Raw genomic sequence first — 24,703 nt, 5'->3', positions numbered from 1 at the left:
AGACAATGGAACCATAGCCTTGAAGGTTATCTTTTGAATCTTTCAGAATTCATTAACATGTGTCCTGGTCAAGTCGATAAATTAGGATAAAATTTCTGAGTGTGAGCATTTGATCAACAGTGTATCAGTGTTCTGGTCATTGGGACAAAAATACCTGACATAACTTAAAAGATCAGCTCATGGTTTAAGAGGTTTCAGTCCATTGTTGCTGGCAGTAGTGATCTGGGCCTGCCAAGGCAGAAGATCATAGTGGAGCAGAGATGTTTACCTCATGGAAGCCAGGAAGCAGAAGCAGAGAGAGAGAGAAAGAGAGAGAGAGAGTCAGAAAGAGTCCAGGGACAAGGTATGTCTTTCTAGGACACACCCTCAGTGACCCACTTCCCCAACCAGTCCCACCTTCCATAGTTCTATTATCTCCCAATATCCTAATCAAATTCTGAAATCATCAAGAGATCCATCTATCAATAAAAGCAGAACTTTCATGATCCATTCACCACTTCCTCTGAATACTGCTTCCTTCAGGGACCAAGCCTTCAGCACACAAGCCTTTGGAGGAATACTCCATATCTAAACCACAACAAATAGTAAACAGAAACTCAAGCCAAGGCCCTCCTTTCCATGGCCTCAATAATTAAATAATCCTTAGCAGAGCTGTAGTAGGTGCTCCATAATAACACTAAGAGGACATGCCAATATCCATTTGCTTTCTTTTCAAGTTTTGAGTCCTAATGACTCAATTTAGGCTCAGGTCAAACATCTCCTAGCGCAAATTCTGAGTCGCCTTTAAATATGCAAGCATCTTCAACAAGAAGGAAAGAAAAATGAGTGATGGACATTTGTATTCATTTATTAGGGCTTCCATAAGAAAATATGTATCTGCTGACAGTTCTGAAAACTGCAAGTCCTAGATCAAATTGGCAGCATACTTGGTTTCTACTGGCTTCTCCTCATCCTGTGGGATTTGCTTTCTCCCGTGTCCTCACACAGCATTTCCTCTGCACATTTCTGGTGTCTCTTTTTATTTTTCATTTCTAAGGACAGCAACCTTGTTTCAATAGTGTCCCACCCTCATGACCTTATTTAACCCTAATCACCTCTTTAAAGGTCCTGTCTGCAAATACAGTCTCATTGGAGTTTAGAGCCTCAGTATATGTGTTCAGTCCACAACAATATTCACCTGGCACTTCTTTCTGTGCTGCACTTGCAAATATACAATTATGTTGAGCATTCACTCCAACCTGAAGAGATAGATGTATTTTGTAGAGGTGGTCTGGAAGGCTAGGAAACTGCCCAAGATCATCACCCAAAGAGCACATGACAAGAATGTGGTTTGCCTCTAGGGAGACTTATCATAGAGAGTAAGGAAATAATGGCAGGTCATTTGAGGAGGCACTTGGGAAGCTCTACAATCTCTACCATTGCCTTTTATTTGCTATTTGGAGCAATATTCTTACCTTTCAAATGAAAAGACCCTGGGAAATTTTTTCCTAACTGAAGCCACGGAAGCTAAGGCCCTGAAACAGCCAGTATTATTCCAACAAAGATTTCAGAGACCAGAGGCAGTAGGGGAAAGCCCATAATCTTAGGATAGAAGAGAAAAAAGTGAAGGCAGCTGACCTGTGACCAGGATTACAGCCTAGATAAGTTCAGACAAGGTGGGAGAGACATTTCATGTCTATCTTTGCACTCTTTCATATGACGGTACTAATAATAATGGTATTCCTTTTGTAGCCAGCACTGCCAGGTGCTAAAGGATTCACCACTCATATCAAGGATCTGTTTCATTATTCTACCCAAAGGCTCCTTTCTAAGAATAGTAGTACCTCCTGCCCCTGCCACTGGGAAAAATACTTCCCTTAATAAGAAATGATCAATTATATTTTCTTGGGATCAAGTAGTAGTTCTGTCATTAGCTAGGTGTGTGATCCATTTATTTTCTTATTGGGGAAATGGGCATGTCAGTAATACAGACCTCAATCCAGACACTGGTGGCTTGTAACTATAATCCTAGCTACTCAGGAGGATGAGATCTGAAGATTATAGTTCAAGGCCAGCATGGGCAGGATAGTCCATGAAATTCTTATCTTCAATTAACCACCATAGGTAGCAATAGATCTGTAGTCCAAATGGTAGAGGGCCAGCCATGAATGAAAAAAGCTAAGGGACAGAGGCCAGGCACTGAGTGTAAGCCCCAATACCAGGATTAAAAAATGAAGTATAATAATAGTAATAAAAATAGTATAGACTTCAGTCTGTTATGAGAAATGAATAACACAATGTAATACACATAAGCATCCTTAGCACAATGCTCAATACCTATACAAGGGATGACATTTTTTCTTAAAAAATAATTGTCATGATTCTCCATTTCCCCTTGGGAAATCTGTCTTAAAATCCTTGGTGAGCTTTTGTGAGAATTTAGAGGCAAATGGAGAAAGGCAAAGGATGAAAAGGCTTAGTTGGAATGCTGCCCAGTTCCGCCATCACACAGGCAAACACCTGACATGTATAGGAAAGCCAGGTCCCTGGGGTGGTTGCCCAGATGGATCAAGACAGAGTCAGAGCGATTTTAGTGTGAACTTTCCTAACACCTCAGATTGGACTCCTGCAGCCTGAATATCCCCTTCCCCCTATTTTTCATCCTTTTGTTTAATTTCTCCTTTTTGCCAGTAGCTCATGTGGTGTTTGAAGGCAGGAATTCTGGATCTTACTCTATCCCAAATGTCCAAGGCCATTCTGTGCCTACAGGGGGAACAAACACATAGTTATTAACTGACTAAACTGAGACAACTATGCTGAGTAAGAAATAAGATTCATTTGTTCATAGTAGTAATAGACAAGAATATTCATAAATTTAAATAAATAATAATGATAATAACAAAACAACAGGCAGGGCACTGGTAGCTCACGATTGCTGGAGGCTGAGATCTGAGGATCACTGTTCAAAGCCAGCCTGGGCAAGAAAGTCCATGAGATTCTAATCTCCAATTAACCAGCAGAAATACTAGAAGTGGAGGTGTGTCTTAAGTAGTAGAGTACCAGCCTTGAGCAAAAAAAAAAAAAAAAATGAAGTAACAATACCCAGGCCCTGAGTTCAAGCCCCAGTATTGGCATGGAGCTAAGCCACCCTGAGGCTGGTTATTATTTGTATATGTGTGTGTGTGTGCGTGCATGTGTGTGTGTGTGTGTGTGTGTATGTGTGTGCAGAAAAGTTCATGAGACTCTTATCTCCAATAAACTACTCAGAAAAAGTCTGGAATGGTGCTGTGGCTTAAGTGGTAAGATCATTAGCCTTGAGCAAAAAAAGCTCAGGTACAGCACCCAAGCCCTGAGTTCAAGCCCCAGAACTAGCACCCCCACACCCCCAAAATAAAGGAATCACATGATGAACTATTTGAAAATAGTCAATTTGAATACAAATTACATGGTATTGAGCATATCTTTAAACTTGTTTAAACTTCTATTTCCTCATCTGTACAGTGGGGATAATGCTGCATGGGAAGCCCCCTGCACATCTAGTCTAGCTGCTTCCATCCTCGAGGCTCCACTACTGTGAGCTAAAGGGCTATGCCACACGTGTGGCCAGCAGAAAGGCTGGAACAGAAGTCTGGATTTCCCCACAGTTAACATCCATCCTCCCTCTGGATCCTCAGGGCTCTAATGCTATGGTCATGACCAGTTCTGTCATTCCTTTGCTATTTTCTGGGGTCAAATTCCTAGTTTCTCGGGTCATCATTCCTACTGAAACTAATGGATGTAATACAGACCTGAGGTCACAGGCAGCAATGGAAAGCTCTTCGTTCTTCCAGAATGAGTGTATAAAGCCAAACCAAATGAAACAGAACCCCTCTCAAGGGAGAAGACAAAAGACAAAGCCTGAACTCCAACATCATCAGAAAGTTCAAGTTTCCAAAGCCTGAACAGTCTAGTCACATGACTTTCCTTTTACATTCAGTCTTAAATCAAAAGGAAAACACAAACCCAAAACAAAAAAGTCAATTATCTCCTTGAAAGAATGAAGAAATATCTCTTTTTAAAAAATGACTGTAAGAAGGATCTTGGGAGTGACTCAGGAATGAAGTTGAAGAAGAAAGAAGAGCAATTGTATCTTTTCCTTTATATTTCATAATAAAGGCTCTCTCTGGAGCAATACCTCATAGAGCTACCGCTCTCAGAACCATCCCCCCAAATACTAAATATTTTGGCTAAAATATTTTCATTTGTCTCATGAGAAAATAACTTAGAATAATCCTAATTTTATTCCTTTCTATTTTGGAATCGATTTTTGTGTTCACACACAGCCTATACAAAGGGTGGCTTACTATGATCTTTCTTGAATTCTTGGTGCTTAGTACTAATAAAATTCAAATATATTTCCATAGGTAATATTAAATAGCTAAAATGATTTTTTAAAAACATTCTGGGGTCAGCTAATTTTGTTTATTTTTTAAATCCCCCTCCTTTAAAAAAAAAAAAAAAAAGACAGTCTTGCTATGTAACCTAACCTAGATTTGAACTTGATATACAACCCAGACTAGTTTGAGCTCATGATCCTTCTGTCTTTGCTTCCAAGTTCTAGGATTACAGATTTGTGCCTACTAGCTACATTTTAAAATTTGTACTTAGAAATAAATAATATTACATTTTTAATACCCCAAATATCACTTATAAAGGTTAACCATATGTTAAGGTGCATAGTAAATTTCAAGATATTCTAAAATATTTGGTGCTTTTATCAATTTTCTCTGATGTAATAGATTCATAGATCCATTTTCTCTTTTTTTCTTATAATTTTAAAATCTCTGTCTCTGCCACTGTCTCTGTCTCTCTCTCATGGTATTATTGGGCCTTACTACGTAGCCCAGGCTAGCCTCAAACTCAAGATCCACTGCCTCTGTCCCTGGGATTGCATACCACACCGGAATTATTATAGCTATTAATGAATAAAACCTGGACACATTGTGTGTTTCACTGTGGGTAGCCACATGTGCACATGGCCTGATTCTATTTACTTTTGGTTCAATTTTTATCATATGCATTTTGATTGATGGTGATACATGCATCTACCATACACAAATTTCCAGGCTTAATTTCTTTTTGCCAGAGACAGAAAATGAGAATAGGAAAAATTAGTACCATAAAAAGGGAGAAACAGGCCTAAGGAAAGGAAAGGCCTTGTTCAAGGCCACACAGCCTGTCTAGAGTTCTCCCCAGAGCACAGAACATCTGTCAACTTGTTTTGGATTCTGTGAGAAGAGTGTTGTTCAGCTAATGGGTTATTGATTAATGTCCAGGAAAAAAAAATGTACAGAGAGAAGTTTCTGTATTCCCAATGATGAGAAGCTCTTTGGCTTCCTTTTAGTGGGAACTATAAGAACATTCGGGACAATCCTCTCCATTGTGTGGGAAGGTCCCAAGAACTGTGGGGTGGTAGCATTTCTAGTCCAACAAGTGCAAGCCATACTTCCTACCTAAAGTGATACCAGAAATGCCCTTGTGATTTCTGAGTTCCTACTAGAAAGATAGGACTGCTTTGAATTGATACCCAAGGCACCAAATTATAAAATCAAATCCATGAGTTCTCCCCCACCTTCCTCCGTAGCTGGACCCTTCCAAAGGTCCTCTTTCTATATACTAAATAACATATCTTCCTCCTTTGGAAAGTGCTTCAGGCATCCAAGAATAACCGCGAGTTATGTTCCCATTCACTAGCTTCAGGCAAATGACACAAAATGAAGTCAGCAGTACTGATGTCCAAAGTTTTCAGTGTGTGTGTGTGTGTGTGTGGCAGTGATGGAGTTTGAATACAAGGCCTCACACTTGCGAGGCTGGTGCTCTGCCACATAAGCCATACCTTCAGCCCTGTGTTTCTTTGATTATTTTTTTGTTGTTGTTGGTCATGGGGCTTGAACTCTGGGCCTGGACACTGTCTTTCAGCTCTTCAGCTCAAGGCTAGGACTCTACCACTTGAGCCACAGTGCTACCTCCAGCTTTTTCTGCTTATGTGGTGCTGAGGAATCGAATCCAGGGCCTCATGCATGCAAGGCAAGCATTCTACCACTGAGCCACCTTCCCAGGCCTCTGGTTATTTTTGAAATAGGGTCTTACTTCCTACTTGGGCATGTGCCTGAGCTGTGATCAGCCTATGTTAAGCTTTCTGTTGTTGCTGAGATAGCATGCTGTGGCATCCAGCTTCCCTCCATAGAAATGAAGTCTCACTGACTTTTCTGCCTGGGTTAGCCTTAAGCTGTGATCCTCCCTAAGGACAAAGTGTTAGTACAAGTTTTCTCTTTCTGTTTCCTGGCTGCCATGACATCAGCTACTCTGCCCTGTCTTGCTCTCTCCATCAGGATGGACTGAAACCTCTAAAACTCTGAGCTAAAATAAACCTTTCCAGTCTTAAGTTGTTTTGCTAGTCCTTTTGTCAAATAAAATGCCCTGACCCTGCAGGCATTGCAAGAGACTTAGCCGGGTGGGCGCACATTTCACATACAAACCGTCCATCCAAGGTCCATAGCTCCCAGTACCCTCCATGGCCACTACCCATCTGCCCCAATCACCTCAGGACCACATAACAAACAACTAGGGACAGCCCCAATGTCCCAAATTCAATGACGTTCAATCCAGACAATCCTAGCACTGCTTGCCCTGTCCCTCCTCTTCCTTCATGATAATGGCTGGCTCTTAACATACTTTCCCTCCTTGTTTTCTCTGCCTCCTGACAATACTGGTGGTTTTCCAGGTGGGTCCTGTTTCACGCTCATTTTATGAAATTCTTGAGAATTTCATGGGGGATATTTTTAAAGCCATGTCAATCAGAACCTCTAGGAATGTGGCTGAGGCATCAAGTGTTTTCAAAACTTCCTCAGGTGACTCCAAAGTTCAAGCCAAGTCTGAGACGGATGCTTACTGAGTCTTCACAGTACACACTTCCAAATTTAACAGTCATTTCTATGGTAATCTCCAGCGCCTCTCTTTGGACAGTGACAGTGCAGAGAGAATTTTAACCTGGAAACTCACCCTTCCCACCATTGCCTGCCTTTTACATCTACATTCATGCCTCCCCTGCATAGAACCTATAGGGAGATCGAATTTTCCTATTGAAAAAGCTTTTACCCAAGACAGGAGGAAAACTTTTGGCAAAGAAGGGGTTAAGATGATAACTAATTCAGTTGCATGCTGGGAACTGTAGTACAATAGTGGAGCCTTGCCAAAGAGGAACTGTTGGTTTCCAAAGCCTTACAGGGAATCTCCTATTCCCCATAGCCCATGAGCAAAGCAGAGACCTGCAATGGCTAATGCTGCAAGACACCACAGACAGAATAGCCAGCTTAGAACCTAGCAGCTCTTCTCAGCAGCTGTGTCTGCAGCTTGAGCAGGTTGCTTAACCTCCTGGCTTCCTTTTCTGTAATTATGGGGAAAATAATAACAGCACCTGACCCATGAGGTTGTCAAGAGCATAAGTGAGTTATTATAAATGAAGTGCTTTTAATGATAGTGGACATATATGGGCATTGTAGAAGTGTCTACATTTTATTTTACCTCCTTCTCAACTCCTCCCTGCATCAAAGTTCTATTCTCTTGGTCAAAAAGATAAAATCCCCGGTGGCATAGTTAGGACATTAGAGTTGATTGGCCCTTTGAGAAATTATTCATAATGGTTTGCCTAAATTGTCTTCTGGTCATCTCTCTATAAAATCATATGCCAATATCAACAATGAAAAAAGTGTATTTTTCCTTTCTACTTTATTAATGCAGAAGATGAAGCACAGAGAAGCTAAGCAACTTGCTCAGGGTCACACAACTAGTAGATAACGGAAACAATATTCTAACAGGTCCAGTTGTTGATCTCAATCAATAAGTGAAATCTGCTGGGATCAAGATTATTTCCTGGGCTGGGATGTAGTTCAGTGGCAAAGCACTTGCCTACTAAGTGCATTGTCCTGGGTTCAATCTTCAGCACCAAAAAAGAACACAAACACACACACACACACACATACACACACACACACACACACCAGTTAAAAAATGATTATTTCCTGACGATTTCATAACATTCTTGTGGGGGACAACGATCCGTAGCATTTTCTAATACAGTGTTTTCATCTTTCTTTTTCTCTTCTGTTCTGTTTCTTGTTTGTTTTTTTTTTTGAGTGTGGTTGTTTTTTCCTTTTATAGTACTAAGGTTTCAACCAGAATAGCCTCATGCTAGGCAGGTGCTCAACCACTTGAACCATGCTCTAAACTCATTTTGCTTTAAGGATTTTTCATATAGGGTCTTTGTCCCTTGGCCAGCCTTGGACTATGATCTTTCTACCTATGCTACCTATCTAGCTAGAATGGCAGGCTTATGTCACCATGGCCAGCTTGTTTGTTGAGATGGGGAGTCTCATTAAGTTTTTTCCAGAGCTGGCCTTAAGCTATGCTGGGCTTATAGGCATGAACCATCTCACATTGTCTATTGTATCACTTTTCTTCTTTTTTTCCTTTCTTCTTTCCTTCCTTCCTCCCTCTCTCCTTGCTCTTCGGTTATAAATCAATGGTAAGGAACACAACGTATATCACCACCATGCACTCACACACATACATAATACACAAAGGTATTACAAGGCAACAGTTATCCCTATAAGAGCAATGTACTTCAATTTTGTATTCAAAACTATTTCCTTTTTTAAATTCTAGTTGTACCCACTAGATTGATTTCCCAATCATCTATTGCATTTGACTAGCAGTTTCCAAAAGCCAGATGTATTGAGAAAGCTTCTTAAAATGACACGTTTGTTTGCAAAAGGAGTCAGGGCCAGGCTTGATCTTTTAAGGCTCCTAATAATGATTTGTTTACTTGCACACTGTGTGTTTCCTAGGCCACACCAGCCTGAGGGGAAAACTGGGATCAGACCCACAGCACAGACTGTTCCTCTTTTACCGTGTTGGCTGTCCTCGGCTTTTCCAGAAGTGCCAGCGACAGCCCCCTGGACCCTTCCTATATGAGAATGGCCAGGAAGCACTGCATACATGCTCTCAGAGTTGTGTCCCTCAGTGTCCTTCTTGGCCCAGGCTTGCTGCTGGGATCATTTGCTGGTTCTTCTGATGGGGGCTGTCTGTGGTTGGGCCACCAAAGCTGAGCTTCTGGAGGAAACTTGAATGACTTGGTGATGTCTCAGCCCTGGGCCTGGAGGGGGCGCTGTTTGCCTCACATCGCTACTGTGGCTCCTGATGCCATCATCACTATGCGCCATAACTAGAAAGAACACAAAACCCCATAAAGGAGATTCTTCTTACCCAAACTTACACATGACCAAGGGCAGTGGCCTGAGAAGAAGCTTCACCCTATACCCACAGGCCCTGTGTTTTTCTCCAGCTTTGGGCCTCATCATCAGGCCAAGTTCAGGTACCATTACTCTCATCCAAACTGGCACATTCTTCCCTCCCCAGAAGGCATGTTGGTTCCTTCCTACAGCTTAGTGTCTATGCTTACAAATATCTCCTTCTTATTGTGAATATAGATTTCTGCTAGCCTCATATTTATTTGACCACTTTGCTTCCCAAGTAGTAGGAGTCACATGGCCAGAACTCAGGTTCTGTTGCAACGGAAATGATGATAATGACAATGGTGATGATGATAATGACACATCTCTTATGTATCTGTATCATACGTAATTCAACCACTCCATGTGTTACTATTATTGTCCTTATATTACAGAGGAGAAAATTGTGGTTGAGGAGGGTAAAATAGGTTGATGGTCACATGGCTGGCAAGGTACAGAGCCAGAACTCCTGGACCTTGCTCAGCTGCTCCTCTACAACTTAGCCTGGGCATTGTGCCTGCCTGCGCTGGACCTCCTGGCATCCCTAGGCCTCTGCCCACTCTGTTTTCATCCTTTTTAAGCCCCTTTCCCCAGTGTCACCATCATGGTCCCCAGTTAAGTTGCCAACCTTATCTGAGGACCTCCAAGTTGGTGGAAGCCTCTAGGTCTTCATCCTCCCTCCTCCTCCATCCTTCCATCACTCCCTTGGGCTTCCTGGGAAGTTGGGTAGGAGACATTGTCTGAAGTAAAGACCCCCCTCTCCAACCCCAGGCTTCTCAAGATTTTCCATGGAGCAAGCCACTCTCATCTTCCTGGCTCCCTCCTCAGGTTCAGTTCTGCAGCCTGCTCCCAAAAAGGCTAGCAGCATCCTGCGTGCCATGGTTAAAATTGTGCCTGATCCTGTGGGTTGTTTCATTGAATAAAGAATTCAACTCTGGGCTTTAAATGCCATAGAAAAAGAAAAAAGTTACTGTCTTTTCAGAATGCCCATTGTTATTTGTCCCCAGAGCTGTCCCCACCCAGGGTTCCTTTTCTACTTGAACTGACACATGGAGCTGCCAGATAACTACAGCTGCAGAGTAAATAACAGGGGTGTGATTTCTTTTCCTCACTCGTCGCTTTCCCAGCTTTACCACATCAGAAATGAAAGACTGATGTGTGGGCTCAAAGCCAAGGTCTCAATAATTTGACATATGAGAGAATGAAATGTAGGAACTTTATGATCCTGTTTGACTATGTGGATTTTTTTTTTTCAGTACAAGAATTTGAACTCAGAGTTTTGTACTTGCTAAGTAGGTGTCCTTCCATTTGAGTCACACCTCCAGCCCTTTGGCCCTGCTTATTTTTGAGGTAGGGTCTCACTTTTTGCATAGCCACCTAGATCAGACCTTGATCCTCCTATTTTATACTTCCTGCCAAAGACGATGACAGGTACACACCATTATACCCAGAGTTTTCTGCTGAAATAGGATCCTACATTTATTTTTTAAAATTTTTTAATTTTTTTTTTTTGCCCTCGAACCATGATCTTTCTCATGAGCTACCACACCCAGTTATTGGTTGAGAAAGAGTCTTGTGAACTTTTTACCCAACCTGGCCTTCAACTGTGATCCTCCTGATATCAGCCTCTAGAAGAGCTAGGAATACAGATATGTCACCTGGCTTGGCTTCCATGCATTGTTTTTAATCATGTGTCTCTGTACGAAGGCAGCTCTGCCCCTAACTAACCCCATCTGTGATGTCTCAGTGTCTCACTTTCACATCGAAGCATTCTGAGTTCCCTGATAGTTTTCAGGACTCCTTTTTAATCACCACTGATATCATTTTTCAGGTCAGGTAATTAAGGGAGTTGTGTGGGTCTTTGAATAAAAATGATCCTTCATAAAATGTTCACCACAGAATTGTTTTCTGGAGCAAGCTTCTGCCCAGCACATCCAGCAGAATCCCATTTACAGAACATCTGACTTGTGGCCAGCTTTTAAGTGACAGTTTTACTGTTTAGAGCCATGCTGCCCAGAGGTCACGGTTTCTAACAACATAATCACCCATTCCCTCCTCCACAGATCTGACAGGGAAGAACTCATTTGAAAAATCACAACTTCTCTTGGATTAAGTGTTTTGTTGTCCCCCCCCCCTTTTTTTCCTGTAAGAAATATATTTACATGATGTTAATGATGATAACCGACGGGTACTTTGAAACATACTCCAGGTGATAGCACTCCCCTGCCTCAAACTCTTCAGTCTCATCCTGTTCCATTCTCTGGATCACACTGGTCTTTGCATGCTGTTCCCTCAACACCTGGAACACTTCACCTCCCCCACCCTCACCCCTTCCCCTTCCTTGCCTTGTAACTCCTCTCAGTCATCCCTTCTTCAGGGAATTGTCTCCCAACCTCCTTGATGAGGTCAGGTCCTTCTTTATGAAAACTCCGAGGTGCAATTTGAGGTTGGTTTGGAGTCACATGGGCACCAGGAACAGTTCTGATGTTGTTCATGCAGCCATGGGGGTAGCTCACTGAGTTCAGAATATCCAGGCCCTGGGTTTGAAGCTGGATCTCTCTACCTTTCAGGACACTGGGATAAATAAGTAGTAACTCATTGAGAGAATGAACAGGCCTGACAGGACCCTCTGTTCACAGAGCTTGTGGAGTTTGAAGGAGTGATTGGACCAGGCATGGTGGCACATGTCTATAATCCCACTGAGGCAAGAGGATCATGAGTTTGAGGCCAAGTCCAATACAGGGAGAATCTGTCAAAAAAGAAAAAAAAAAAAAAGGAATGACTTAAGTTAGCACGGGGTCTGTAGGATCAGCTACAAGAGGAAGAAGGCAAAATGGCTTTCGCTTCTGATAAGGAGCTTATGTTATAATCACACATTTGTTCAAATCGTCTTTGTCACCAGCCCAGTTTAAGAAGTAGCAGGAGAAAAGGCTTCCCCCTGATACCCCAGCTTGAAGGATGGCTACTTTCAGCATGGCAAGAAGACCAAGGATCTGTGGGCTTCCACTATCTCTTAGGAGGGAGGATCTTCCTGAGTGTCTCCCATCTTCTAGAACCAGACCACTCCATTCCCCAAGGCCAGGGCCTCTCCATTGCTTAAATCAAGTCCCCCCCACTCCCGCTTTTTTCCCCCCAAGGATGCATCTTTTCTTCTGAGGTGTTCGCCAGAGACAGCTTATTTTCATAGTGGTGGTTGCAGCACTCCATCCTGTCATCCTCATGCTGTGCACCCGGGACTGTGAATTTCGCAGATGTGGGATTTCAAAGCCAAGGTCTGCAGTTCTTAGGCTAGCCTTTCCCCCAGCTTATCACAGCCTCCTAGACCGAGCCAGGCCCTTTTCAAAGCCCCAGTTGGCTGCCTCCTGCTGGCAGGGAGTTCCTTCCAGGCTTCAGTGCTACTGCCAAGGAATGGGGGTGGGGGTGGGGTGGGAAAAGGGAGGAGATCGGATTGGGGGGGGGGGAGTTCTGTGTGTGGGCTATATTGCCCTCTCTCATGGTTGTGCATAGAGGGGGGATTATGAAAATCCATAATTTGTGACACTTGATACCTATCAAAAATGTATTTCCTCACATTCACCTCCTCCCATGAAAGTCTCAGTCTCCTCCATACATTTGTATTTGTTGTTTAATCATACCTCTGACCAGGTGGACTGAGCAAGAAATAGGAAGATAAATGAATCCTGCAGAGAGAGAGAGAGAGAGAGAGAGAGACTTTCATTTAACTTTATCCTACCCCCCCTCGCCCCCCCCCCCCCAGCCAAGGCTAGCTCCCCAAAGCTAGTTTTACTGAGGTTGTTTGCTATAAGCAAAGCAAATTCCCAGAGGTTTCCCAGAGATTGCTGCCATCCTGTGCAAGATGACTGCTCCCACCCTCCCGCCCACCCACCCACTAATAAGACATAATGCCTGTCCTATTTTGGGTAACAATTAAAGGGCCTCCGGGTGAAAGCAGAAAGCTGTTTATTTTTCTGTTACATCACTTTGCCTTCGAAGGCTGCTCTGTGCTCGGCGTTTGCCGGTGATGCAAGCGGCTCTCTTCCTCCAGCAGTTGGATCGTTCCCATCTCACAGCACCTCACAGGTCTCCCCCCCCCCCCCCCCCCCCACCCAGAGCAGTGCACTGCTGAAGAGAGGAGAGAGGAGCTGTTCACGAATCAGCTGCAGGTCCCTGTTTTGAAAAGCCAAGATACAGACAGAGAGAGAGGAAGAAAGGGTGGACTCCTATGTGACCTGTTCTGAGAACAAACCCAGGCACCCTCTGAATTCCAGAAGATCTGTTCATGTGTGGGGCTATTTTTTCGACTGCATGGAATCAGAAAGAAGCAAAAGGATGGCAAATGTCTGCATCCCCCTGAAACGAATTGCTTATTTCCTATGTCTCTTATCTGCGCTTTTGCTGACTGAAGGGAAGAAAGCAGCGAAGCCAAAATGCCCTGCCGTGTGTACTTGTACCAAAGATAATGCTTTATGTGAGAATGCCAGATCCATTCCTCGCTCCGTGCCTCCTGATGTTATCTCACTGTAAGGCCCGTAAGCATTTTGATATTTAATTTTATGATTGAAAAAAATTCCAGCTTGTGGATCTGGGGTTTTGTATATAGTGATGGAAAGGCAGAGAGAGAGAGAGAGAGAGAGAGAGAGAGAGAGAGAGAGAGAGAGATTTCTCTTGCATGCTTGGCGATTTGACAGCCTTAACATTTTGCTGCATTTCCAAATTTTTGATTCTTGATTAACTGCTACTGAACATGCTTAGACACCCCCCCCCCCCCGCCCCCCCTCCCACCGCCGCCCTGCATTTCCCTGGGCATTCATATGAGAAACCTGTAGCAGTTTCATCTGGCTTTCTTACTTCACCTGGGAAGAAGCAGTATCTTACTTCATAAAATAGGGTAAAAATAGTGACTTGGATGCTAAACTGGATTAACATAAGGTTCGTTCTCTCTCTGTGTGTCTTTGTGTTTTTCATGTGTGTTTTGTTTTCTTTCAGATCCTTTGTGAGATCGGGTTTTACTGAAATCTCTGAAGGGAGTTTTTTATTCACACCATCGCTGCAGCTCTTGTGAGAAATATTTATATCATGACTATTTTTTAATACATAGTGGGATAATGATGATAAATAATACAACGGGACTCTTTGGAATATAGTGGGATAAGCCTTTCTAGTAAAAACAAGCTCAATATTAATTTTGTCGCATGTGATGCTATTAATTGAGAAAGATCAGCAGAAGGAAAGGTGATAGGTTTGCTTCTAACTTCCCACCAACGGTGCAGGTTGCTACTTGCCATGGTAAATGTGCTAACCTGTGAGGCTATCTACTCTAATGGCTATTTGTGAAGTTGTTGGGATGTGGTGACAAAAATCCCAATCCCATAGCACTATTTGACTTTCATTTTTAACTTGGGAACTTTGGTGATTTTTGCCCTGGAGTTTTTTCACATTTGTCAATGCAGAACCCAATATAACATATGCGCTCAAGATGTTGCCGCCAGAGAATCTGGTGCAGGCTGCTACTCTGTGTGATTTAGCATGTAGGGGGGAAAAAGAAAACCTTCACTTCTTTCTAGGTAATTCCTTAAACTATCATTTCTCAAGAGACTGCTTTCTCATCTCATCTAATTTATAGAAGGAAAGAATATATTTAATTTAGGGTTAGTGCACAGGATTACTTTCCACTATGTGTTTTGAGTTGATCACAGGGGAATCACATATTTAGTCTGTACCTGCACATATTAATATATATAATATATATATACATATATATTTGGCTGAGAAATCAAATCTCTTCATAGGTGTAATGTAACATGTATAATTTGTTCAGATGTGTAATGTCTGGCAATTGGAGTTCTGGTTCTTAGAGCAATATCACATGGGGGAAAGGTCAAGAGGTCCCAGTAGTATCCGACAACAGTCTTGAGTTGGTAGCTAAAGGGAATTAGTCAATTGTCGATGCACTGAGTTTGGAGTATTTTAACAGCATGATTCAGGACTGGAGTTTTCTGCTTGTTTTTTGGGGTTTGGGTTTGCTTGCTTTCTTGCCTTACTTGGCCATTTTGGCTGTTTGAGATTGTATACACTAAGCAGTAAAGAACTGAAATTGAAGAGCCCAGAGGGAACTGAAATCTCACCTTATCTCTCACTAGATCTTAGACATGTAATTTCGATCAAATGATTCAATCTCAGTGAGCCTCAGACTCCTTCTCTATACACATTTTGAAGAGTTCTTATCGGAGATGAATAAGAAAAATTCTTGGCATGGCATATAAAAAATCCTTATATGTTATATAAAAGTCAAGGCATTTCATTTTGATGTAAAGGTGAAAAAAAACCTAAAAGTCACTAAACATATTGCTTGGGCTGTATGAAATCCCAAAGCTGGCCTATTTCATTAGATTTGCAAACTTGATTGAATGTTTCAACTTATGCAACAATTGTGGCTATGTCCTTCCCCAAGCTTATGTCTCTGAGGAGTCAACAATTGAGTAGATGATTCTCAAGGGGTTTCCCAAGGGCCAGTAGTGTGATTACAATAAGTGTGAATATATTAAACAAATCAAAAAATGATAGTCTTTAGTAGAGAGAAGGGAGAAGTCAGTAATGCTGGGATCTTCCCACAGAATAAGAATTTGCTATACGTGAGAAAGTGATACATTGGCCTTATGCTGCTTATTGGCTAAATAAATGGGTCGCTTAAAAGATATCTTTTTGGTGTACCCAGATACCTCCCTCCCCCAGTATAGATCAAGTTTTAAAAGAAATCTCAGTTATACAACTACTTATATTGTGACATTAGATGTACATCAGCTATAACATCAAAAACCTGGATTGATCTATGTAAACAGTTAGCTTTATTTTTGTTGGGTGGGTGCAGCCATGACAAACCCTGCTGGGCAGTGTTGTAGAAATAGAACCCGGCTGCTGCATGGTAATGTGATTACATGTATTTAGAATCACAGAGGGAAGCCAAGGGATGGGTTTTAAATAGCCCACACCAAGTGTGTGCCATGCCCCTCTGTCCCATGCTCTGAGTTCCTATGGAACATTCCAACCCTTATTTCCACAAGCAGGTCAGGTTTCAGAAATAACAAAAGGGCGAGCAGTCTTGCCCTGGATGTCCTCAGTTAACTCCCATTGGCCAACCTCAGCTGTGTCATGCTGATCTTAGGTAAAACTATTAGGGGTCAACATTGGTCTCTAGTCACCAGGATCCTGTTCCTAAGGCCTTTGTTCTCCACCCATCCTGCGCATCACTCCCTGCCTGATTCCTTCTATCCTCAAGGAAAGGTCAAACAAGATCATTTTCATTGAGTAGGAAAGTAACAATAAGGATCTGAATATGAGCTATATCACCAGATAATAATTGTGGGAAAACTTGTACCACAGATAGAAAGAGGGTACATGAGTGAGACAAGGCCATCCAAGTGCCCTTGAACTCCCACTTGAACTGCCAATCTGCCTCTGGAACCTTAAGAGCCCAGTGCTACCATTTTTGGGGGTCTAGATCTCATCTGTTATTGCTTGGGAGTAGCTATGAATAATGGCATTTGTATCCACAGATCCTCAAATGTGCCCCTTAGTTTGCCAAGAGAGAAACTTCGGAATCAATTCTGTTGGATCCATGTGGAAGGCAGTTGGTTTCATCTTCTCATTTTTTTTTTTTTGTTTGTTTCTTGAAAGGAAAAAGAAAGATCCCATTCCTATCACTTACCATAGCCATCTGAGAATGTAGTTATGGCCCAAATGCATCCTCAAGCCCTTCTGTAGAAGTACTGTTCATAAGGTCAGCCTGGGATACAGAGGAAAACATACGTAGTACCTCATTCCACACAGTGTTTCAGAAGAAATCCTGGTAGGCCGTGGCTGGCAGTTTGTGTTGGAGAACAAGAAAAACAAAAGCCCACACTGCATGGAAAGGAGAGAAAGAATAAAAACAATCCAATAAAAATTTCTCAGATTAGTTGTGAAAAACATTTTCTATCTCACTTATTGTTTTAAAATACACACACAGACACACAGCACACAGACACACACACACACAAAACCCTTTTCCAAGCAAATGCAATTTTATCCATGTTTTTTACAGGGCCAGGTCAGAAATGTAACGAATCAGAATGATTCTGAACTCTAGTTTGCTCTTAGGAATGACAGTGGTACTTTCAGTGATCACAATTAAGAGGTATATGTTTCACACATTCCAGCCTGTTCTGGCACAGCTGCAGGCTGAAGTCCACAGTGATGCAGGACAGGCAAAGACTTGGTGTCAAGAGGATAAAATGTTGCCACATAGCTGTTGGTTGATGGCATTTTAATGAATATGCTTCCTGCAACTCCTAAGAAGGTTCTCCTTGCATGGAGTGAATTTCAAGGGTAGTTTTGGTATCATACTCAGAAAAATTAAGTTAAAATAAAAAAGAGAAACCTATTAGAATTCGATATGGCCAGGAGGTGGAGAGGGGGGAACTATTCCAGTGAGATTTGGTCTTATTTGAAATACAGAATTGATTTTCTAGGGAGAAAATAGCAATTTTTTAAAATAAATCCACAATTGTCACATAAATCCATAACCACCGAAAATTAAAAACTAAAACAAAAAGCAAAATAGAATGAACCAGAAATAAGCCCATCTTTACTAAGGCTTTAATCATTCAGTCCTTGAAAATAATTGTCAAGAGGAAAATATCATGGCCTCTCTTACCTTAAAGAAATTGCCAGAGGGGTGCCAGTGGCTCACACCTGTAATTCTAGCTACTCAGGAGGCTGAAATCTGAGGGCGACAGTTTGAAGCCAGCCCGGGCAAGAAAGTCTATGACATTCTTATCTCCAATTAACCACAGAAAAACCAGAAATGACACTGTGGCTCAAGTGGTAGACTGCTAGCCTTGAGCAAAAGGAAGCCAGGGACAGTGTCTAGGCCCAGAGTTCAAGCCCCAGAATCAGAAGGAAAAAAAAAAAAGAAAAAGAAAAAGAGGGAGAGAGAGAAAAAAAGAAAAAAAGACTGTCATTTTTTGAGTCACACCCCCACTTTGCTGGTTAATTAGAGATAAGAGTCTGATGAACTTTCCTACCCCTGCTGGTTTTAAACCATAATCCATAGATCTCAGCCTTCTGACTAGCTAGGCTTACTGTATGACCCACTAGTACCAAGCTCTATCTCTCTTGACAAGTATGAGAAAAGCTGGGTGCTCTTCAGTGACTAGAGAAGCCATACCGCTCAGCTGTGAGGTATTGGAGAAGTTGTTAACTGGTTGTACATAGATATGTATATTCTGGGTTTTGCCTAGTGGATGCTCTCACAATGATGGACTGAAAAGGAAATTTTCAATGTTATTTTGTCTACATTTTGCCCAAGATCCAGAAGTTTGTTTGGTAACTTCTTAATTAATTATGGTAGCTGTGTACAACATTTTTTTGGGTTGTTTTTATTTTTCCTGAAAGCACATTTCATCCTGCTACCTCCTCAAGCAAGAAGCCCAACTATCAGGCCCCTTACATCCATACCCACTTCCAGCTGGACAAGTCCCCTCTGCAACAGCGTGAGACTACTGCCTCTTCCTCCTCCTCTTCCCCAGCTCTAAAGCTCATTGAAGCACAGTCAGCACACTTCCACACCCCCCTCCCCACCTTCAGTTCCTGTCCCAGCCACCTCCATCACCATGGTCTTTCCTGTGTCACCTTTGTGCTTGGAAAACTTTAATGGTGCTTATGAACAGAGAAAATCTGAGCACCGCGATTTGTGTGAACAGCACTTGGCATACTTCTATTGGGGCAGAGTTTTCACTCACAGCATTGACATTACCTCCATGCTCTGCACCCTCCAGCTCCATCTATACTAGAGTGAAATATCTCATTCTGTGACCTGAACTGTCACAGTCTACGGACTTCTCTGTGGTTTGTAGTATTCCCTGCCACCCTCTAGGACGTTTGTGCTTGTATCTGTCCCAAGTCTAACATGGAGGATCCTCAGTAGACCATGGTGCTGGGAAACAGCCTAGACACCATAAATCCAGACTCTGCTCCTATGTATTTGCCGAATCCATGCACTGTCCATCGAAGACTCTGTTTTACTATCAGTGGAAAGTCCTGGTTGGGTGTTAATCCTTCCTTAGGTTTGGGATACCTATTTGAGGTCACATAAACTAATAGGGTGGAAAGAGGGAAAGTGAACCAGAGTCCCAAAGACCTATTTGCTCAGAAAGTTAGGACTTCAAACTTCTTCTGTGGACATTTCCAGAATCTCAAAAGCAATGTCCTTAAGCCTTTCCCTGAGACTCATTGTTTAAGTCCTTTTTTCCTACTTTGATTTCACATTTACACTGCTGCTTGCTAGTTGTATGCTTTGGAACAAGCTTCATCAAGCCTTGGTAGCTGTATGTACACATTGGAGACTAACCACCAAAGCTGTGGTGCAAGATTACAGTAAGGATTAAATGAAATGGGGCACAAACAGCCCAGTTCCTGTAACTCCATGAACATTAGCTCTTACTATAAGGCAGAAAATCACTTTAATTTGAACCACTGTAACATCAGATTAGTGTCTTGACTGTACAATTTGTGTTTACCTACAATCCCAGCTTTAAAGTTCAGTGGAGCTATACCTAGGTCTCTGTTAGAATCTGCTACGAAATCTTTTCAAATAAGAAGTATTCACGATCATACCTCTCATAAGAAATGTGGACTACTTACCTTTTTAAAAAAATCTCTCACTACTCCATAAAGAAAATAACTGGCACCACATTTTGTAAAACATGTCAGATTTTTAAAAAAATAATGAACACTGGCTAGTTTTCAATGAGTAGTCTTTTGTTTAGGATATAAATAAGCCTAAACTAAAAGTCAAGCAACATGACTCTAAATCCAGTTTGTACACCAGTGAGCTATGTGATATTTAATAGGGCACAAAATATCACTAAGCCTCAGCTTTCATATGAATTAAATACCAGAGAGAGAAATTATAGCTCTCAAACTCAAGTGCTAATGAGAGTTGGGTAGTAAGATAAATGAAAGACGCCTTTGGGCAGGAGACAATGGGGACTGGTGGGGACTGAGTGAAGACAGAGAATATATGTCTTCCTAAAAATGGTATCTTTAGCTCCTGCTAATTATTGGTGATAGAAATTCAGTACATGGAGATGGGGGGGAGTCACTGTTTTCCTAAATATTTTCAGAGGAAAGATGAATCTGGAGTAGACTGTTAAATAGGATGAACATCGTTTGACATTTGAGGACCTTCATATTAAATTATATCAATTATACCTAAGATTTCCTCCTGTCTTAAAATTCTATTGTAGTATATTCCTTTCTATAAATTTATATAATATAGAAAATGGCTCATTAAAGAAAGAACAAAATTATTCTGTCAGTTCCAACAAACAAGTAAATTTGATTGGTAATTAAAAGAGCCTCTTAATATAAAGTTGACTATTATAAAGTTATTGATAGACTAATAATATAATATCCAACCTCCAATATAGTCCAAATGGATCTTACTGGGACTCCCAATCGTGGCTGATGATCAGACAGTATTTCAATATCCCTTCCATGGAGCAAACATTAAAGAGGACTTGTTGGGCGTATGGACATAGCAAACTGGCAGGCACTTACCTATGTAAAATGTGACTAAAAAGCAAAGATTCTCTGAAAATTACAAATGAAAATGAATATGTACAAATGCATACTTCTTTGTGATACTGAAGTTTGAACTCAGGACTTCATGCTTGCTAGGCTGATGCTCTATTACTTGAGCTCTGTTCCAGCCCTTACTTATTTTTTCAGATAAGGTGTCCTGGTTTTGCCTAGACTAGTCTCAGACCATAATCCTCTTCCCGATGGCCTCCCACATAGCTTGGATCACAGACACCTATCTTCATTCCCCACTTCTTGGTTGAAATGGAGTCTCATTAACATTTTTGCCCTTGCCTGGGATGGCCTTGAACCATAATATCTACCTCCTCTTGACTTAACAGAGAATTCTTTGTGAATAGCATTGAATTTTCCCCACATTTCCATAGATAAGACTTTTGGAGTCTTCTTAGAATTACCAATGTTGGATAGCGTGTAAACCATCCAAGGCATGCTTTGATCATGGACATTGGGCACTGTATATTGTTTGATACTAAGTACCTAATTTATCTCATATTTTTATTTCATCATCATGATCACTCTTTTGCTGTGGTCATTCCCTGCAGTGGTGGAGATCAAACTTAGGTCCTGGTACATACTAAGAAAGAGCTCTACCTACAGAGCCACATCCCAGCCCTCATAACCATTTGCAGTGTGTATATGACCATCTCCACTTTCCTAGACGAAGTACTGAGTCCTCTGTGAAACTTCCCTAATAGCAGTTGAGGTGAAGTTCAAACCCTTAGCCGGCCCTGGCTTTAACAGTTCTGTTGACTTCCTTCTTGAGTGGTAAATCACTGGGCTTGACTTTGCAGAGTTTTGTTCCCCAAATCAAATTCCTCTCCAAGGGTCAATCCTTTGCCATTGACAAGGGCATAGAGGGGAATGTGTCCTCATTCCCAGAGACAATGGTTGAAAAGGAGCTTCAAAGCGCTTTGAAAGGGTTGCAGCATTGCTGGCAAGAACTTCTAGTTTCCCTAGGATTCCACTCTCATTTGTATGTGTACGTTCTGGTCTCCTTGCTTAAGGAAAGAGTCAGAGAAAGAAAGAAGGGGGACAAAACAGAGCAAAAGAGAAAGACCTTATTTACTTTAAAGTTACACCTTAGACTAGTGTTCTCTAAATCTGTATCCCAGGGAACACTTGTTTCAAAAGAATAAAGTTCTGTGCTCAACTAAATTAGAGGTACTGCGCATTCGAAACCCTGCCTGGCCACTTACAATGTAATGCACTTTGGCATCAAAAACTCTCTGCAATTATTGAAAGCTGTTTCATTTTTCGGTCCTACTATCAGTTCTATAGAAAATATTTTGGAAATGGATGCATGTGATAGTTGTATGTATTTATTGTTTAGACTGGATAATGATGCATAAGCAGGTAATCTCCTCTATCCTAGAAGAGAAATTTAACTATGTGTCTCGATAAGGAAAACAACTAAAAACAAGTTTGTTGGCATGGATTCATTGATGTAATATCTGGGGTTCTGGTCTCAGCACCAGGCTCTCTACCTGATTAAGTAGCTTGACAAGGTCTTCTTTAGGGACATCCCAGTAGATTCTCCTTCTTGCAGAGAAGTAGATGGTCCCTTGCAGCACATTCATCAGGCGGGAAAAGGTTCCTGAGCTTACATGTGTAATCTGAGATGGGCACCATGGCTCATGCCTAAGTATTCAGGAGGCTGAGATCTGAGGATCATGGTTTGAAGCCAGCCCTGGCAGGAAAGTCCATGAAACTCTTATGTCTATTTAACTACCAAAAGAAGCCAGGAGTGGCGCTATGGCTTGGGTTGTAGAATGCTAGCCTTGACCATGAAAGCTCAGGTACAAGGCCCAAGCCCTGAGTTCAAGCCCTAGAACCAGTGTGCATGGGTGTATGTACATTGTACACACAATGTACACTCTGTTTGGGTCTAAAAGGGAGTTTCCTCATAGTGAATATTCATTTCATGCACAGCTCAATGATTAAAGGATCCAGTTATCAATAAGATTCCAAACTTGCCTATTTCAAAGGTAATTTTCTTCTGAAAAGTCTAAATTTACTTAAAGCCAGAAAAGATTTGCATGGTTAAAAATAATAATAACCTGGTAAATTTCCTTAACCCTCTTTCTTAAATGTACTCTATCCCTACTTTTTTTTCACACTAAGCTCTCAGTCCCTGGAAGGTTTTGTTGTATTCCAGGGAATACATTCTGGGAAATACTGGGCAAGGCTGCTCTGGTTTGCAGCAGCAATTGGGCAGAGCTGAAGGCAGTAAAGGAAGCTGGCCTCACTCATGACTATTAACCAGTTCTAGCCAGAAGACTAGGCCTGAAGCCGGAGTCCAATTCTGCAGCTTACAGACTGCAAATTACTTTTCCCCCTCTCACCTTGGTTTTCTTTGTATTTTAAGTGGAGAATATAAAGCCAATATTAGTGCAGTCCTTTGAGGATTAAAGTGAGATGCTTGTAGCTAATGTTGAGCCCTGGTGTAGACATGCTTTAGATAAAATCCTAGCACCTTCCTGGTGTTCCAGGAGCAGACAGAAGTCGATCTTACAAAAACATCAGCCAAGTGAGCTGTTGGCCCACATGTGTCAACTCCAGTAAAAAAATCTTTGAGTCCTGAGGCAAGAAGTAGTAGCCTACAAAATCAAGACACAAATCCATGCCCAGGAGATCCCTACAAGTCTAAAATCTATATCCCTATCCTGGTCCACTACTGACAAAAGAAATAACCTTTGCCAATTTACTTACCTTCTACTGACCTGTTTCTTCATCTGCAATTAGGGTGCTGGTGGCTCATGTCTATAATCCTAGCTACTTAGGAGGCTGAGGAGTGTGGTTCAAAGCCAGTCTGGGTGGGAAAGTTGGTGACATTTTTTATCTTAAATTAACCACCAAAAAAGCCAGAAGTGGGGGTATAGCTCAAGTGGTAAAACATCAGGCTTGAGAGAAAAAGCTCAGGGACAGTGCCCAGGTCATGAGTTTGACTCCCAGTACTGGCATACAGACAGAAAGAGGGGGAGAGAGAGAGAAAGAGAGAGAGAAAGAGAGAGAGAGAGTACTAATACCTCCTCCACTCTAGATTTATGTGGAGCCAAATTATTCCAATCAATTCAGATTGAAGAGGTGGTAGTATACTTAAAAAGGAGTTGAATTACATTGAAAACTGTTTTTCAAGGATGAAAGTCAAAAATACCTATCAAATAATGTACTCTTGCATGGATGCCTCCCATTTTAATGCTTCCCTGTCTGAAGAGCGTATTTTTAAATATTCAAATGTAGATTATTCACATGGCACATACATTTAGAATATGTGCATTTAGCCAAAGTGAATCATCAACCTATTATTAATTATCATTCAGCCAGCCCTATTCTTCTGGATAAAGAAGATTAGTAACAAGCAGAGGGTCTGAATCACTTTGGCAGTGTTCTACACAAGTTGCCAAGCCTCTCTTGTGCCTTTGCATCTTTCAACAGCTTGCATCCCATATGTTCTGTGCTCTGTCATTTATACATATACACTCATATATCCTGACCCATATATACCTTGGAGAGTACTTACTGGTATTTGCGCACACTTCCCGTGGCTGCTAATAACAGGCCTGTGCCCATCCAAATCTTGAGTTTCCTTAACAGTCCAGTTAAGATCCTTTGCTAAATCTAAAGCTCGTCTAGCTGATATTTTATGCTTGTGTTCTTTGCTTAGATGTTCTTTGGTAGAAACACCAGGGCCATGTTTATGTATCTCACATAATATATATTCAAGAAGTTGTTTTGTTATTGTAATTCCTACTTTA

General features: G+C 41.6%; 1 protein-coding gene across 1 annotated transcript in view; it reads left to right on the top strand.

Annotated features, from left to right (window-relative positions):
• The first annotated feature begins 13,315 nt into the window (after positions 1-13,315).
• Positions 13,316-24,703, top strand: part of Lgi1 (leucine rich glioma inactivated 1) — a 37,063-nt gene continuing 25,675 nt past the window's right edge. The window contains exons 1-3 of the mRNA XM_042689518.1: positions 13,316-13,388; positions 13,577-13,828; positions 14,295-14,366. Of these exons, the coding sequence (XP_042545452.1) occupies positions 13,330-13,388; positions 13,577-13,828; positions 14,295-14,366 (383 nt within the window). The 5' untranslated portion in view covers positions 13,316-13,329. The remainder of the gene's footprint in view (positions 13,389-13,576; positions 13,829-14,294; positions 14,367-24,703) is intronic.

The sequence above is a fragment of the Dipodomys spectabilis genome, unplaced genomic scaffold (genome assembly GCF_019054845.1).
Source record: "Dipodomys spectabilis isolate Male_0828 unplaced genomic scaffold, ASM1905484v1 ptg000125l, whole genome shotgun sequence".
Taxonomy (NCBI): Eukaryota; Metazoa; Chordata; class Mammalia; order Rodentia; family Heteromyidae; genus Dipodomys; species Dipodomys spectabilis.
This window is presented reverse-complemented; position numbering and strand designations above follow the sequence as displayed.